The following is a 16,422-nucleotide window of genomic DNA, read 5'->3' as shown; positions in this document are numbered from 1 at the left end:
CAGCGTGGATTTAAATCCCATCACAACTGCATGATGTTAGGCAGCTACTTAATCTCTTTGCTTCAGTGTCCTCATCTGTAAAATGGGTATAATAATGGCATCTGCGTCAGAGGGCTGCTGTGAGGGTTAAACAGGTGAATAAATGTGCATAAATGTCTTTGCTTGGGGCAAGCACATCAACATTCATTAAATAGTAGCAGACTTTAACTCACCCCAAATGTAAAAGCGTAGCAAGGATGATACTAGTATTGTGGTGAGAACACAGAAACCAGGTTCTTCTGGCGACTGCTTTCGTGGTGGTGGTTGGTTTGATTTGTTTCTGTGAGGTCAATTTTGCTTCTGCAGAATCAGCTGTTCTCTTACAGAGAGTATTTATACTCAGAGTCTGTCACCATGGAGACAGTCAACAGTAGAGAATCCAAGATAGATCACCTCTCCCTAAAGGCTGAAAGTGAACTCTTGGGGCCGTTTTATTCTCTGAGGTTAGCAAGGAGTCGTCTACTACCCATTCAGGAGGCCAGCTGGGAGGACAAAATAGGCACCCCAAACTCAGCAACTTCATAACACCTTCCTCTCCCCCTGAAGCCTTAAACTGCGTCAAGTCAAAGAAACCTGGGGCAAATCCTTAACATGTTTTTGACTGCAGTAAATCCACAGCCACTCTCTACTCCGAGCTGGCAGATCGAGACCAAGTATTCAACGAAAGTGCTCACTGGAAATTGGATGGAAGAGAGGGGAAAGGTAAGGAAATGAGAGAGGTTGGAGAGAGGGCTCAGAGGGACTGATGGGGAGAGGCAGGAGTGAAGTTCATCACTATTTTCAAATGGAGGGCAGCAGATGATTGCATCTTAAAAATGTGGCATTGGGGTCTCTGTGCTCTACAAAGGATAGTTACATTCAAGAAATCATCAATATTCACGCATTTTGCATGGTTTCTATGACTGTTTCATACATGATGGTTATCGAAAAGACCACTGACACTCTCTTACAGATATAACAGGGGCATCGAAAATACTGTAACAGGGTGTCAATATAGTCGTGCCTCTCAGCACTCTTCTCAGTGAAGTGTTTCTAGGCATCTGGATGTTTTCTGTCCTTAATTCCTTTGTACCTTGATTTGAAGAACATTTGCTCTCCTCATTCTGGCCCTTCCCAGAATATGGTATCTCCTGAGGCCAGCTTGCCACTCTCTGTGCTGATGTCCAGGGATTTGCTGCTGCTCTCTGGCACCTTTCCACAATCCTGCCCTACTAATGCATTTCAATTTTTACTTTTTTTTTTTTTTTTTTGAGACAGAGTCTCGCTCTGTTGCCCAGGCTAGAGTGCAGTGGCATGATCTCGGTTCACTGCAACCTTCACCTCCCAGGCTCAAGCGATTCTCCTGCCTCAGCCTCCCAAGTAGCTGGGACTACAAGTGCATGCCACCATGCGCAGCTAATTTTTTGTATTTTTAGTACAGATGGGGTTTCACCATGTTGGCCAGGCTGGTCTTGAACTCCTGACCTCAAGTGATGTGCCGACCTTGGCTTCCCAAAGTGCTGGGATTACAGGCATGAACCACTGTGCCTGGCCTCAATTTTTGCTTTCAAACAGAACAATTTGGCTCTTGGTTTTCCTCTGTGTTTTAAAGGTCTTTGGAAAATACTTTGCCTGAGTTGGCAAAGTTTCAAGTTGGCATACTTGAAATTGAATGTCTTCATTTGTGTTTGGCAAGACTGAGCCACTTAAAGTTTTTCAGAGACATCTAGACTTCCCCATGTCTTCTTGGGAAGTGGGCAAGGAAAAGGAGGTGAAATAGAATACTCAGCTTTGGTATGGGGAAAAGAAGGGAAGGTTAAAGGCTGTTTTCCTGGAGAATATTAGTAATCACCACCTCTCTGGCCAGATACAACCTTCAGTCATCATCAGCTACAAATGTACTTGGCCTTGTTTGGTGAGCAGGTGTGTGCAAGAGAAGTTCCAAAAGCAAGAAGGACTGGTTGAAAATACCTTCAGGTGCCCATGGATGATGCAGTACTCAGGGATATTATGGGCTGGTCTCACACCTAGAGAAGATTGCATAAAAATAGTGGAGTTGGAGTGATGTCAACAAGGTAGCAGACTAAGAAGCTCCAGGTTCTCATTCCCCATGGAAACATTAAAGAAAAAAACACAAAAACGTTATAGGAGCTCTGGAAAACAGTCAAAGATATATAGCGACAAATCAAATGCCCAATCAAGAAAAAGACACATTCAAAATTAATAGGAAATTCCATGATGTTTTTACTTGTCCTTTCCTACTACCACCCCAGCACAGCACAGCATAGTCTGCATTTTAGGGTAAGTGGCAGCTCGGCTCCAAGTTCCCTCTTTCAAATCCAGAGTGAGTGGAGCAACATTTGAACCTGTCTGGGGCTGCCTGAGGGATTGCTCTCTATTTCATCTAACTTGGAGCTCAGATGGGAAAAGGTGGCATGGTTCAGATCTCAGCTGGGAAAAGCCATGGAAAGCAATGATAGGCACAGCTAGTGAACGCTGCCAGGGGATTACAGATCTATAAATATCTGGGGCAAGAGATTATGGATAGAGGAATACAATAGAACATCTGAAGTCGAAGAAGAAGCAGGGGTGAGACTTTTTTTTGGAAAATAAAACATTTAAAAGAAGCTGTGTATGTAGGGGAATTAAAAAAAAAAAAAACCACACACAGATCCAGGCAAGATGTACACCAGAAAAGAGTTGAGAATATTTTAAGCCTTCATGTTGGGCTGACTCCAAGACTCAGAACATTACCTGCTAGTTAGAAAAGGTCTTCCCTGCACAGAGTCAGTCTAAAAATACTGGAAGATTTGGCTGCTTTTCAAATGCCCAATTTTCAACGAAAAATCACCAGACATACAAAGATACAGAAAAAAAAAGTGGCCCATCCAAAGGAAGAAAATAAAGTGAGAGAATAAACACAAGCATCAAGGTAGTAGTCAAATACTTTAAAACAACCATCTTAAATATGGACAAATAGGTAAAGGACACAAAGAACTAAAGTAAATCAGGAAAACAATACATGAGCAAAATGAGAGTATTAAAAAGGAGATTGAAATTATAAAAAGGAGTCAAACCAGTTTTAGAGCTGAAAAATGCAATAACTGAATTGAAAAATTCAATAGAGGGATTCAGCAGCAGATTTGAATAGGCAGGAGAAAGAATCAGCAAATTTAAAGGCAGTGAACAGAGCCTAAGGGACTTATGGGACACTATGAAGCAGATTAATACATGCATTAAGGGAATTCCATAAGGAGAAGAGAGAGAGAAAGGGGCCAAAAGAGTATTTGAAAAAATAATGATTAAAATCTTCCCAAATTTGAGTAAATACATAAATCTACAAATCCAAGAAGTTCAATGAACTCCAAGTATGAAAAATCTAAAGAGACCCTCATTGAAACACTTCATAATTAAGATATTGAAACCCAAAAACAAAGAGAGAATCTTGAGAGCACCAGGAGAAAAGTAACTCATCAAGAACAATGGCTCCTCAGTGAGATTATTATGGGATTGACAGATGTGGTGGCTCATGCCTGAATCTCAGCACTTTGGGAGGATAAGGCAGGTAGATTGCTTGAGCCCAGGAGTTCGAGACCAGCTGGGCAACATGGTAAAACCCTATGTCTACAAAAGATATACAAATTAGCTGGGCACAGTGGTGTATGCCAATAGTCCTAGCTACTCAGGAGGCTGAGGTGGGAGGATCACCTGAGCCTGGGAGGTGGAGGTTCTAGTGAGCCGAAATCATGCCACTGCACTCCAGCCTGGGCAACAGAGTGAGAGTGAGGCCCTGTCTTAAAAAAAAACACAAAAAAACAAAAACAGATTATTAGGGAATTTTCTCAGCAGAAACCTTGGAGCCTGGAAGGCAGTGGGATAATACATTTAAAGTGCTGGTAAAAAAAATACTGTTATCTGATAATTCTGTATTCCACAAAATTGTCTCTTAAAAAAGAGGGAGATGTTAAGACATTCCCAGATAAACAAAAGCTGAGGGTGTTTATTGACAGTAGACCTACCTTGCAAGGAAGACTAAAGAGAATCCTTCAAGTTGAAACAAAAGGACATTAGACAGTAACTTGAAGCTGTGCAAAAATATAAATTTCTCCAGTAAAGGTAAATATGTAGACAAGCTTAAAAGCCAGGATTATTATCATTTTGGGATGTAACTCTACTCTTTATTTTTGACAGAATTTAGAAGACAAATGCATAAAATTATAAATCTATGTAAATGAGTGTGCATTATATAAAGATGTAATTTGTGCCTTCAATAACATAAAGCAGAGGGAGGCAGAGCTATAAAAGCGTAGAGTTTTGGTATACAATTTCAGTTGGTCGCAATTTAAAATATGTTGTTATAACTGTAGGATATTGTGTATAATCCCCATGGGACACACAAAGAAAATGCCTATAGAATATTCACAAAAGAAAATAATAAGGGAATCAAAATGTGGCCCTCAAAAATTAAACACAAAAGAAGATAGTAAGAGAACAAATAAGGGGCAAAAATCTACAAGACATACAGAAAACAAATACTAAAATGGCAAATATAAGTCCTTCCCTATCAGTAATCACTTTTAAATGTAAATGGATTAAACTTCCAAATGAAAGGCATACATTAGCAGAGAGATTTATAAAACAGGATCCAACTATATGCTGCCTACAAGAGACTGACTATAGATTGAAGTACACATGTAAGTTGAAAGTGAAAGGAAGCAAAAAGATATTTTGTGCAAATAGTGCCAGAAGTGAGCAGGTATGGCTAGTATCAGACAAAGTAGGCTTTAGGTTAAAAACTATTATGAGACAAAGAGGGACACTATATATTGATAAAAGGGCCAATTCACCAAGAAGAGGGTACAATAATTACACACATGTATACACCAAATATTAGAGCTCTGAAATAAATGAAGCAAAAATGGACAGAATTGAAGGGAGAAATAGATGGCTCTACAGTAATAGTAGAACAACCCTATAGATCAATTGGACCTGACAGGCACTCCACCCAACAAAGGCAGAATACGCGTTTTTTTTTTTCCTCAAGTACATACGGAATATTCTCCAGGATATACCATATGTTAGACTACAAAACAAGTTTTAATAAATTATAAAGATTAAAATCATACAAAGTATCTTTTCTGATCACAAATGAAATGAACTTAATGATTAATAGCAGAAGAAATACTGAAAAATCCACAAATATGTGGAAATTAAACAACACTGTTTTAAAAAAGATCAGTAAAGAGAAAAATCACAGAAAAATTAAAAAATAATAATGAAAATACAACATACCAAAACTTATGGGATGTAGTGAAAGTACTGTTAAGAGGGAAATTTACAGCTGTAAACACATTAAAAAAGAAGAAATATCTCAAATTAACAACCTGGCTTTACACTTTAAGAAAACAGAAAAAAAAAAAAACAAACTAAATGCAAAGCTAGCAGAAGGAAGGAAATTAAATATTTAGAGAAGAGATAAGTAAAATAGGAAATAGAAAAAACAACAGAAAAAATCAATAAAACCGAGTTGGGACCGGGCATGGTGGCTCACGCCTGTAATCCCAGCACTTTGGGAGGCCGAGGTGGGCGGATCATCTGAGGTTAGGAGTTTGAGACCAGCCTGGCCAACATGGCGAAATCCCGTCTCTACCAAAAATACAAAAATTAGCTGGGTGTCACGGTGCATGCCTGTAATTCCAACTACTAGGGAGACTGAGGCAGGAGAATTGCTTGAACCTGGGAGGCGGAGGTTTCAGTGAGCCGAGATCATACCACTGCACTCCAACCTGGGTGACAGACCGAGACTCCATCTGTAAACAAACAAGCAAGCAAACAAAGAGAAAACCAAATTGGTTTTTTGAAAAGATCAATAAAATTTACAAATGATTATCTATATTGACTAACGGAAAAAAAGAGAAGAGATGCAAGTGACTAAAATTAGAAATGAAAGTGTAAAATAATTACCAACTTTTTTTCTGACATAAAAAGATAATAAGAGAATACTGTGAACAATTTATGCTAACAATTGGAATATTTATATAATTCTCCATGAAATGGAGAAATTCCAAGAAATATACAATCTATCAAGACTGAATTATAAAGAAATAGAAAATCTGAATAGATCTATAACTAGTGAAGAGATTGAATTAGTAACCAAAAATCTCCCAACAAAGGAAAGCCTAAGACCAAATGACTTCAGTGGTGAATTCTAACAAATATTTTGAAAAGAATTAAGATCAGTCCTTCTCAAATGCTTCCAGAATATTGAAGAGGAGGAAATAAATTCTAACTAATTTTATGACGTCAGCATTACCCTGACACTGAAGGCGAAGACATCACAAGAAAAGAAAACTACAAACCAATATTCCTTATGAATATTGATGCAAAAATCCTCAAGCAAATAGTAGAAACCCCAATTCAATATTATATTAAAAGGGTTATATACACCATGACCAAGTGAGATTCCTTCCTGGAACGCAAGAATGGTTCAGGGCTGGACATAGTGGCTCATGCCTGTAGTCCCAGCACTTTGGGAAGCCAAGGCAGGCAGATCAGTTGAGGTCATGAGTTTGAGACCAGCCTGGCCAACATGATGAAACCTCGTCCCTACAAAAAATACAAAAATTAGCTGGGCATAGTGGCATGTGCCTGTAATCCCAGCTTGAAAATGGCTTGAACCTGAGAGGTGGAGGTTGCAGTGAGCCAAGGTCTCACCACTGCACTTCAGCCTGGCTGACTCTGTCTAAAAAAAAAAAAAAAAAAAAAAAAAAAATTAATATATAAAAATTAACCAATATACTAGAATGAAGGAAAAAAAGACATGATCATCACAATGTAGAAAAAGCATTGGGCAAAATTAAACTTCTTTTTATAAAGAAAAGCATTTGACAAACTAGGCATAGAAGGAAACTGCCTCAACATAGTAACAAAAACCCACAGCTAACATAATACTCAATGGTGAAAGATTGAAAGCTTTTCCTTTAAGATTAGGAATAAGACAAAAATGCCAGCCTTTTCCACTTTTGTTCAACATAGTGCTGGAAGTTCTAGCCAGAAAAATTAGGAAAGAAAAGGAAAAGCTTCCAAATTGGAAAGGAAAATGTAAAATTTTCTCTCTTTTTGCAGATGGCATGATTTTATATACAGGAAACCTCTAATGATTTTATATATAGGAAACACACACACATGCACCCATACACAAACTGTTAGAACTAATAAATGAGTTAAGCAAAGTATGCAAAAGTTGATTGTGTTTGTAAACACTAACAGTGAACTCTGAAAAGGAAATTAAGAAAATTCCATTTACAGTAACATCAAAAGATTAAGTATTTAAGAGTAGACTTAACCAAGGAGATGAAAGAACTTATATACATTGAACACTACAAAACACTGCAAAAAAAAAAATAAATAAAGAGGACATAAATAAATGGAATGACACCCTGTGTTCATGGATGGAAGACTTAATATTGTTAAGATATCAATACTACACAAAGCTGTCTACAGATTCAATGCAATCATTATCAAAACCCCAGTAAAGGTTTTTTTTTTTTGCAGACATAAAATCCATCCTAAAATTCATATAAAATCTCAAGAGACTCCCAATAGCCAAAACAATCTTGAAAAAAAAGAACAAAATTGGAAGACTCACATGTCTCAGTTTCAAAACTCACTAAAAGCTACAGTAATCAAGACAGTGTGATACTGGCATACAGATAGATACATAGACCTATAGAACAAAAGAGAGAGCCTAGAAATAAACATTTGTATATATGGTCAAATGACTCTTTACGAGGATGCTAAAACTGTTCAATGGGGGAAAGGACAATTTCTTCAATAAACGGTGTTCAGTAAAGTGGATATCTAGGTGCGAAAAAATAAAGTTAGACCCTTCCCTAATTCCATATACAAAACTGAACTCAAAGTGGATCAGAGACCTGGATGAGACCTAAAACTACAAAACTCTTAGAAGAAAACATAGGGGGCTGGGTGTGGTGACTCATGCCAGTAATCCCAGCACTTTGAGAGGCTGAGGAGGGAGGACTGCTTGAGGAAAGGAGTTCAAGACCAGCCTGGGCAACACAGCAAGAACTTATCTCTTTTTTTAAAAAATTAAATTAAAAAAGAAGAAAACAGGGGAAAATTCTCATGACATTGGCTTTAGCAAGAATTTCTTGATATGACACCAAAAGCACAGGCAACACAAGAAAAAAATAATAAACTGGACGTCATCAAAACAAAAAACTTTGTGCCTCAAAGGACACTAACAACAGAGTAAATGACAACCACTGGAGTGGGAGAGAATATTTGCAAATCATATATCTGATAAGGGACTAATATCCAGAATATGTAAAGGACTTCTATAACTCAACAATAACCAAAGACAAGCAACCTGATTAAAAAATGACAAAGGAGCTGGACAGGTATTTCTCCAAAGAAGATGTACAAATGGCCAATAAACACATAAACATAGTCAACCTCACTGATTATTAGGGAAATCCAAATCAAAATTACAATGAGATACCACTTCACCCTTTAGTATGGCTAGTATCAAAAAACAGAAAATATCAAGTGTTGGTGAGGATATGAAGAAATCGGCACCCTTGTGCCCTAAATGGTACTGCCACAGTGGAAAACAATATGGGAGTTCCCAAAAAAAATTAGACATAGAATTACCATATGATCCAGCAATTACACTTCTGGTTGTGTGCCTAAAAGAACCGAAAGCAGGGACTCAAAAAGATATTTTACATTCACATTAATAGTAACTATTCACAGTAACCAAAAGTTGGATGCAACCCAAGTACCCACTGATGGATGAATGGATAAACAAAACATGGTGTAAGTGTATCATGGAATATAATCAAACCTTAAAAAGGAAGAAGATTCTGCCACATGCTATCAAATGGATGAATTTTGAAGACATTATACTAAGTGAGCTAAGACAGACACAGAAGGACAAACATTGTGTGATTCTACTTACATAGGGTGCCTGTAACAGGCAAGTTCATACAGAGAAAGTAGAATGATGGTTGCCAGGGGCTTCAGGGAGAGGAGAATGGAGAGTTGGTGCTTTAACGGTCACAGAGTTTCAGTTTTGCAAGGTAAGTAAAGTTCTAGAGATGGATGGTGGTGATGGTTGCACAACAGCATGAATGTCACTGAACCGTAGAGTTGAAAATGGCTAAAATGGTACATACATTTTATGTTGAATATATTTTACCATATTAAACTTTAAGAAAACTAATTAGAGAACAAAATGTAATTTGAAAGGTGAGAGAGTTGGAAAGAATGAGGAACAAAGAACAGAAAGAAAGGGAGGGCCGGGCACAGTGGCTCATGCCTGTAATCCCAGCACTCTGGGAGGCCGAGGCAGGTGGATCACAAGGTTGAGAGATCGAGACCATCCTAGCCAACATGGCAAAATGCCCTCTCTTCTGAAAATACAAAAATTAGCTGGGCATGGCGGCCCATGCCTGTAATCCCAGCTACTCAGGAGGCTGAGACAGGGGAATTGCTTGAACCCGAGAGGCAAATGTTGCAGTGAGCCGAGATTGCGCCACTGCACTCCAGCCTGGTGACAGAGTGAGACTCCATGTCCAAAAAAAAACGAGGAGGCAAAGAGGAGAGAAGAGCAGGGAGAGAGAAGATGAGAAAGGACACAGGTGCGGATGATGAGAAGGTGACCAGGGGAGCCAATGACAGCTCTTCCCAGGGATGCCGGATGGCAGGCTCCCCGTCCCTGAGCAAGCTCTTTCCTGTGTTGGACAGGGTGTCCTGGGGTTTGTATTTACCTTTTCCCTACCCATCTTCTGATGGCCCAGGAGGTAAGGGGACCCAGCAGAAGTTTGAGAAGTGGCATCTCAGAGGTTTTCCTGAATATTTGGTCTTTTCCAGTTCACCAGAGACACTGACAAGACACCCCAATCCATTTACAGAAAAGAATACATCCCCTTCCCAGACCACAGACCGGACCAGATCTCCAGGTGGTATGGGAAGAGGAAAGTTGAGGTAAGAGGGAGTGGCAACTGGGACACTCAGACCTGGACCCCACCCAAAGCTCAGGGGACACCAGCCAGCTTCTTACAGGCTTAGTACCCTCTTGGGGGAAAACAGGAGTAGTCTCATTAATACCCTCCCAGCCCGGGGGCTGCAGATAGCACTAATCAATAATTACCTGTGTGGGCTGATGATCTGTTTAATCTCAAACTGGCAGCATTCCCTCCAACCTACATCCCAGCACCTGGATCACACTCTTCCGACAGAATATAGGCAAAGAATGCAAGAAATAGCAACCAAAAGGTAAATGATGCATATAGTCAGGAATCACATCAGGCACTGCAAAAGCAGCTGGCAGTGATGTATTTGGACAAACAGTGTTGTGTATTGTATTATCTGTGCTCCAGCTTCCTGTTCTTTCGCATGAAAAGTCAAGCACCATCCACACACCGTATTGACTGGGCACTTGTCCAGGAATCATGGTGTTCCAGGTGTTGGAAGCAGAGAGCAGGGCATTGCAACCTCAGAACATGCCCTCCACACCCAAGGAGGGGCATTTGAGACTATTATTATCTTTAGCAATCCCACTAGTGAGTATGTAGGAGACAATTATTAACTTGGTGTGCCAGAGGCTGAGATCCTGGCCCTTCCAGGAACAGCAGGGAAAGCCGTCTCCTGCAATAACCCCTGTGGGTAGCTCCCAGCAGGCACAGCCTGGGGAGAGCAAGCTTGTAGGTGCTCACCCACTGGGTGTGCAGCTGTGCTCTGTCCCCACCACACTCTGGGAGTTCCCTTGAGTTGTTTCTTTTGCCAGCCTGCTGCTCTTATAAGCGATTTCTGTCTCCCAACTCCCACCCCACCTGACCCTACTATACCTGCTTCAACTCAGGGTGGCAGCAGACAGACATGGATTAAGGTAGTGGACATCTTTTGGAATTGGGGCATTTTAGTGCTTGGAGGGACCTAAGAGATTCATTCAGCTCAGTGGCCCGAGGTGTAAAGTGGCTTTTTCAAAGCTGTGTGGCTTATTGGTAAGGGATGAAGCAAGTTGCTGCTCTGCAAATCAGGCAAAGAGTGTCCTCAGATTCCATTCCTCATCTGCCAGAGTCGCCTATTTGCATTCTGCATTTAGGGATCCATGTTAGGATAAGCAGCAAGATTTTCAGCTCTGTGCTGGCAACCCCAGATGACTCCCTCATCCTCAGACCACACTGACATCTCCAAGCAAGCTGATGCTCTGGGGCTGCTGAGCTTCACCAGCAGTGCGCATTAAAGACACAAATGAATTTTAACATAAACAAGTCAAAGTTAGAACCCAGGATCTGGGGCTCTCAGCCTCTAACCATCCATGTATGTGAGGTATTGACCCTAGTTTTCAGTACATTGCAGAACATTTAGATAGCCTTTGGACCCATTAAAAGCTCTGACTAAGAGTTTAACATACAGTCTGGTTAAAATTAAGAACTCCACCCACTGCCCCCTCCCCCGCCCCGCCACATTGTCATCTCCAACAGAACAGACGATTGAATATTCATTTCCTTTTTTCTTTTCTTTTCTTTTCTCTTTTCTTTTCTTTCTTTTTCTTTTTTTTTCTTTTTTTCTTTTCTTTTTTTTGAGATAGAGTCTCTCTCTGTCCCCCAGGCTAGAGTGCAGTGGTGTGATCTTGGCTCACTGAAACCTCAGCCTCCTGGGTTGGAACAATTCTCCTTGCCTCAGCCTTCCAAGTAGCTGGGATTACAGGTGTGTGCCATCACAGCTGGCTAATTTTTTTTTTGTATTTTTAGTAGAGATAGGGTTTTGCCATGTTGGTCAGGCTAGTCCTGAACTCCTGGTCTCAACTAATCTGCCCACCTTGGCCTCTCAAACTGCTGGGATTACAGGCGTGAGCCACTGCACCTGGCCCTGAATATTTATTTCTAAGGTTTCTGTTCAAATTGCCTGCTTGTGGGATGGGGCCCTGAAGATAACCCTGCTTCCACACAGGTGCTTCAACTCTGTCAGCTCTTCTGTTTGCTTCATGTTGCCCTCCTTCTCCTAGGACAGCTTCCTCCTCCATCTCCCACTCCCACTTTGCTCTTCCTTCTTAGGCAAAAATGACTCCAAAGCCCGTATCCCCAACCGCCTCCTTTATCTAATTCTCACATACCAAGCCAATATTTCCTCTGCCTTAAATCACCCCAGGGCCAAGTAGTGGACACTAGAGACCACCCCTAGGGCCCAGAGCCCACAAAAACTATTCACACTATCCAGTCCTAAACTTGTCCACCCTGCCTCGCCCAATGGTTCCCATGGAAACCACAGTAAAGGCTCTGGGCCCTGCCCCCCAACCTTGTTCCTTCTGCGTCCCGACCAGAAACCAATGCTGGCTCTTCCTGATGTGGCCCTGCAGGGCATGGCGTGCCCTTCCTCTTGAGAACTGTAAGTAACAAGCTCTCCTTTCAAAGGTAGCTGTCTCTGTGGGTGTCACTTTCCCAAACCCGAATAAGGAAAAATCCCAGGCACACAGTAAAGACACACCCCAAATCAAGAGAAACTGCAAGAAAATTCCTCCTGGCCTCTCTACCTCCCATGCCACGAGGCTGCTTCTGCAATTCCCTTTGTTGATGGGAAACCCTCCAAGTCACTTTGGCATTAGAAATACACTATGGGGTACCTGGTGATGTGGATCTTGGGAATCCTGCTTAATGTCTGTGCCCACCCCCCTTGTCTTCCTCTGGCATTGTGATCTGACTTATTTATGGGGCCACCACTTGAAATATTGGGTGCAGCCGGCATTTCCAGACCATAGCAGACACAGGCCTCCCTGTCTGCTCCAGAAAAGAGGGCAAGCATGGAAATCAACATTATGCCCCCTTGTAAATCAGTGCAGTTCCCCAGGATTCCCTTCTGGGCCCAAGAGGATTTTCTTAGCAAAAGCACTGATTCAGGCAAACATCCCAGAGTAAGGAGAACATGGCTTTCTTCTCACTGTAAATTACTCCTCACCAAAGAAATCACTCCCCTAGTTTCCAGCTGAGCAAGCCGTAAATCCTGTGCAAGAGAAGGCAATTTATGGGGTGTTCTCTGATTCTTCCCACAGTAACAGACTGAAATATAAGGCACATATGTCAGGCTGGCTTTCACCATCTTGTCCTTGCCCTTAGGAACAGGCTTGGATTCATGAGACTTGAGACAAATCAGGCTGCAATTTCAGATCACAAGTGAGGTGGTGCTGACTTTTCCCATTCAGCATGATGTCCTGGCTTTAATTTTAATGTGCCACCATAGCTCATTCTAGGAATGAATTGACTTGGCATGGGACTGGCCATACAGAGAACTAACTGCAGCCAGCTGGGATGTGTTTGAAAGTGGGATGCCTCAGAGTAGGATAAACAAGTGTGTTTCTGAAGACCCTTTGTCAGCCCACGGATGCCCGCTCTCTCCATCAGCACCACAGACCCCTACATGTGGCAGCTCCTGTCTCCACCATGGCCAGGTGGATGCTTTGCTCCTATCAGTAACGAGCCCACTGTGTCTATCCTTCCAGGGGCTACCTTACAAACACCTGATCACCCACCACCAGGAGCCCCCACATCGCTACCTGATCAGCACCTATGATGACCATTACAACCGGCATGGTTACAACCCGGGGCTGCCTCCACTCCGCACTTGGAATGGACAGAAGTTGCTGTGGCTGCCAGAGAAGTCTGACTTTCCCCTTCTTGGTACTTTTATAATTCAGGGTATTCCTCTGCGTTGGTCTGTAAAGTTGCACAGACCAACGGAGCTGTACCTGCCTCATGCAGAAGGAGCCACACAGGTGACCCTGTCTCCAGGAGAGCAGCGGAGGACATAGTAGGGGCTGAGTTCTATTGTACCCTCAGGGCTGCCTCCTGTCCTTTCCCTTTGACCTGGGGTAATCTTGGCTGTGTAATGAAGCCATCACCTGTGCCCCATGGTGGCGGGCTTAGAGCACAGGTGGCAGGGAGCAACATCCACGCATCCTTCCTCCCAGTCCTATTTACTAGATGAATAATGACAATATTTCCCAGGTAGTGCTCCCTGCTGCAATGACAACAAACACTGAGGAATTTCTGGACTCGGGGAGTTGACATTCCAGGGGGGAAACAGATAAGACACCATTAAAAAGTAAGAACACTTAAGATCACATAGATAATTTTAGACAGGAATGTGCGCTATAAAGAAAACAGGTAATGGAGAGAAAGTGAGGTGGTGAATTTGTGAACCTCCTTTGGTTCACAAATTCCTCCTTGGAAAAGTGAGGGGTGGTCTTTGTTGAGGAGATAGAGTTGAATTGGGAAGAAGGGAGCCATACAGGGATTGAGGGGGAGGGCATTCCAGAGGAAGGAACAGTAAATGAAAAAGTTCTAAGGCAGGAATGGAGGAGGATCATGTAGGGGTTCATAGGGCACAGTGAAGGGAATGAAATTTGTCCTATCCACAATCCCAAGACTTGGAATGCATTTTTGTAGGAGAGTGCCTTGATGTGATTTACATTTCAAGCCACGTCCACCCTAATGAGGACACAGAGCAGTGCCAGCTCTTTGTGGTCCTACCTTTTGATGCAAAGGGACACAGGTCAGAGGATGAGCTGCTGGTCACTCTGCATTACTTTTGCATGGGATTCTTCTCAACATTACTCTCAATGCACACAGCTTCCTTCCCGACAGGGGTGGGACAATTACTCAGGACCAGCGAGGCCACGCACAACCACACCATGGGGCTGACTTTTCCAAGGCCCCTGTGGCAGAGCCTGGTCTCCCCTGAGCACTTGGGATGCAGGTGCACCTTGAGACCGCCCGGGGCTGGCTGAACCAATGCTCTCTGCAAGGCTCTTCCCTGTGGGCCTCTGCCAGCCTTGGTCCCTGACAGAGCAGCCTGGGAAAATCTCCAGGGCCCCTGCTGCCCAGTCTCTTGGCCATTGGCCATTTAGAGCAAGACTCCTTCTGTAAGCCCCATTCAACTGGACCCTGGTTTCTCTTGCAGCTCCCCCTACAAACTATGGACTCTATGAGCAGCTCAAGCAGAGACAGCTCACACCCAAGGCTGGCCTGAAGCAGAGCACTTATACTTCATCCTACCCTAGACCACCGTTGTGCGCTATGTCCTGGAGGGAGCATGCGATCCCGGTCCCTCCCCATTGCCTGCATCCTCTCCCACACTTCTGAGAGCTGCCACCCCAGTAGCAGCTCAGATAGAATCAGCTGGAGACCACAGCATCACTGGATGTGCCAGACAAAAAGTGGCACAGATAAACTCAAGAGTACGAGATCTGGCCTGTCAAAGGTGCTCTCAGAATCATCATCTGCATTTGGCGGTACCTGTCCCCTCCTCAAAACCCACAGGTTCCTTGCTTTTCCATCCCACAATTAAAGATCTTTGACACTATTGCAGGGCTATGTACGTGCACAAGACAGATTCAGACTGTCAGAGAAAAACAGGAAGGGCCCTTAAGTTCTACCCTGTTGTTTCACAAGAGGGGAAACTGAGGCCCGGAAAGGTAATGTGACTTGCTGAAGAGTCTACTCCCACGGAGGAAATGAATCTGATGATGAAACCCATCATGAAAACTCCACAGAATGACCGAATGTGGTTCCCAGGAGGGCAGTGCTGCAGAGCTGGCAATGGGGAAGGACCCCAGCTTGTCTGTCATTGCCAAGGCAGAGGAAGGCGTGCTCTGGCCCCATGGGGCTCAGAGGAAGGGGAAAACACGTGGCATTTCCTTTGTCTCTGAGCTCGCAAATCTTTGTGTTTTTTTTTTCTTTTTTTGAGACGGAGTGTCACTCTCTTGCCCAGGCTGGAGTGCCATGGCACGATCTCAGCTCACTGCAACCTCTGCCTCCAGGGTTCAAGCGATTCTTTTGCCTCAGCCTCCTGAGTAGCTGGGACTACAGGTGCGCACCACTAGGCCTGGCTAATTTTTGTATTTTTAGTAGAGACAGGGTTTCACCATGTTGGCCAGGCTGGTCTCGAACTCCTGACCTCGTGATCCACCTGCCTCGGCCTCCCAAAGTGCTGGGATTAGCAGGCGTGAGCCACCGCACCTGGCTGAGCTCTCCAATCTTTATGAGCCTGGGCAGAGGGGAGAACCTCTGGTGGGTGATTTGGGAGAGAGGGTGGATCTCCTAGCAGAAGAACTCAGACATGGTCCTCACCCAGGACAGGGGTCCACAAGTGTGCATGCTCAGTGCTCGCACAGAGCTGCCTCTTTGAAGAAATGCCAGCAGACACCTTTGGCCCTTTGCATGCTTGGCTCATGGGCACAGGTGTGTTTTGTCAGTGATTTTGTACTGCACACCAATAATATGACTCCCAGTTTGGGAGCCTGAGTCTCTGCCATTGTTTTCACAGGATACCTGCTGGCCTCAGGCCACCTACCTTAGGGTCACTTTGGCACCTACTAAGTTC

At 43.1% G+C, this 16,422-nt stretch overlaps 1 protein-coding gene across 1 annotated transcript; it reads left to right on the top strand.

Annotated features, from left to right (window-relative positions):
• Nucleotides 1-398: 398 nt before the first annotated feature.
• Nucleotides 399-15,402, top strand: CFAP107 (cilia and flagella associated protein 107). The gene is made up of 4 exons (XM_004024680.4): nucleotides 399-741; nucleotides 9,913-10,026; nucleotides 13,541-13,718; nucleotides 15,001-15,402. The coding sequence occupies exons 1-4, from the start codon at nucleotides 631-633 to the stop codon at nucleotides 15,180-15,182; spliced, it is 585 nt and encodes a 194-aa protein (XP_004024729.4). The 5' UTR covers nucleotides 399-630; the 3' UTR covers nucleotides 15,183-15,402.
• The last annotated feature ends 1,020 nt before the right edge of the window (nucleotides 15,403-16,422 follow it).

This window comes from Gorilla gorilla, chromosome 1 (assembly GCF_029281585.2).
Source record: "Gorilla gorilla gorilla isolate KB3781 chromosome 1, NHGRI_mGorGor1-v2.1_pri, whole genome shotgun sequence".
NCBI classification, from domain to species: Eukaryota; Metazoa; Chordata; class Mammalia; order Primates; family Hominidae; genus Gorilla; species Gorilla gorilla.
This window is presented reverse-complemented; position numbering and strand designations above follow the sequence as displayed.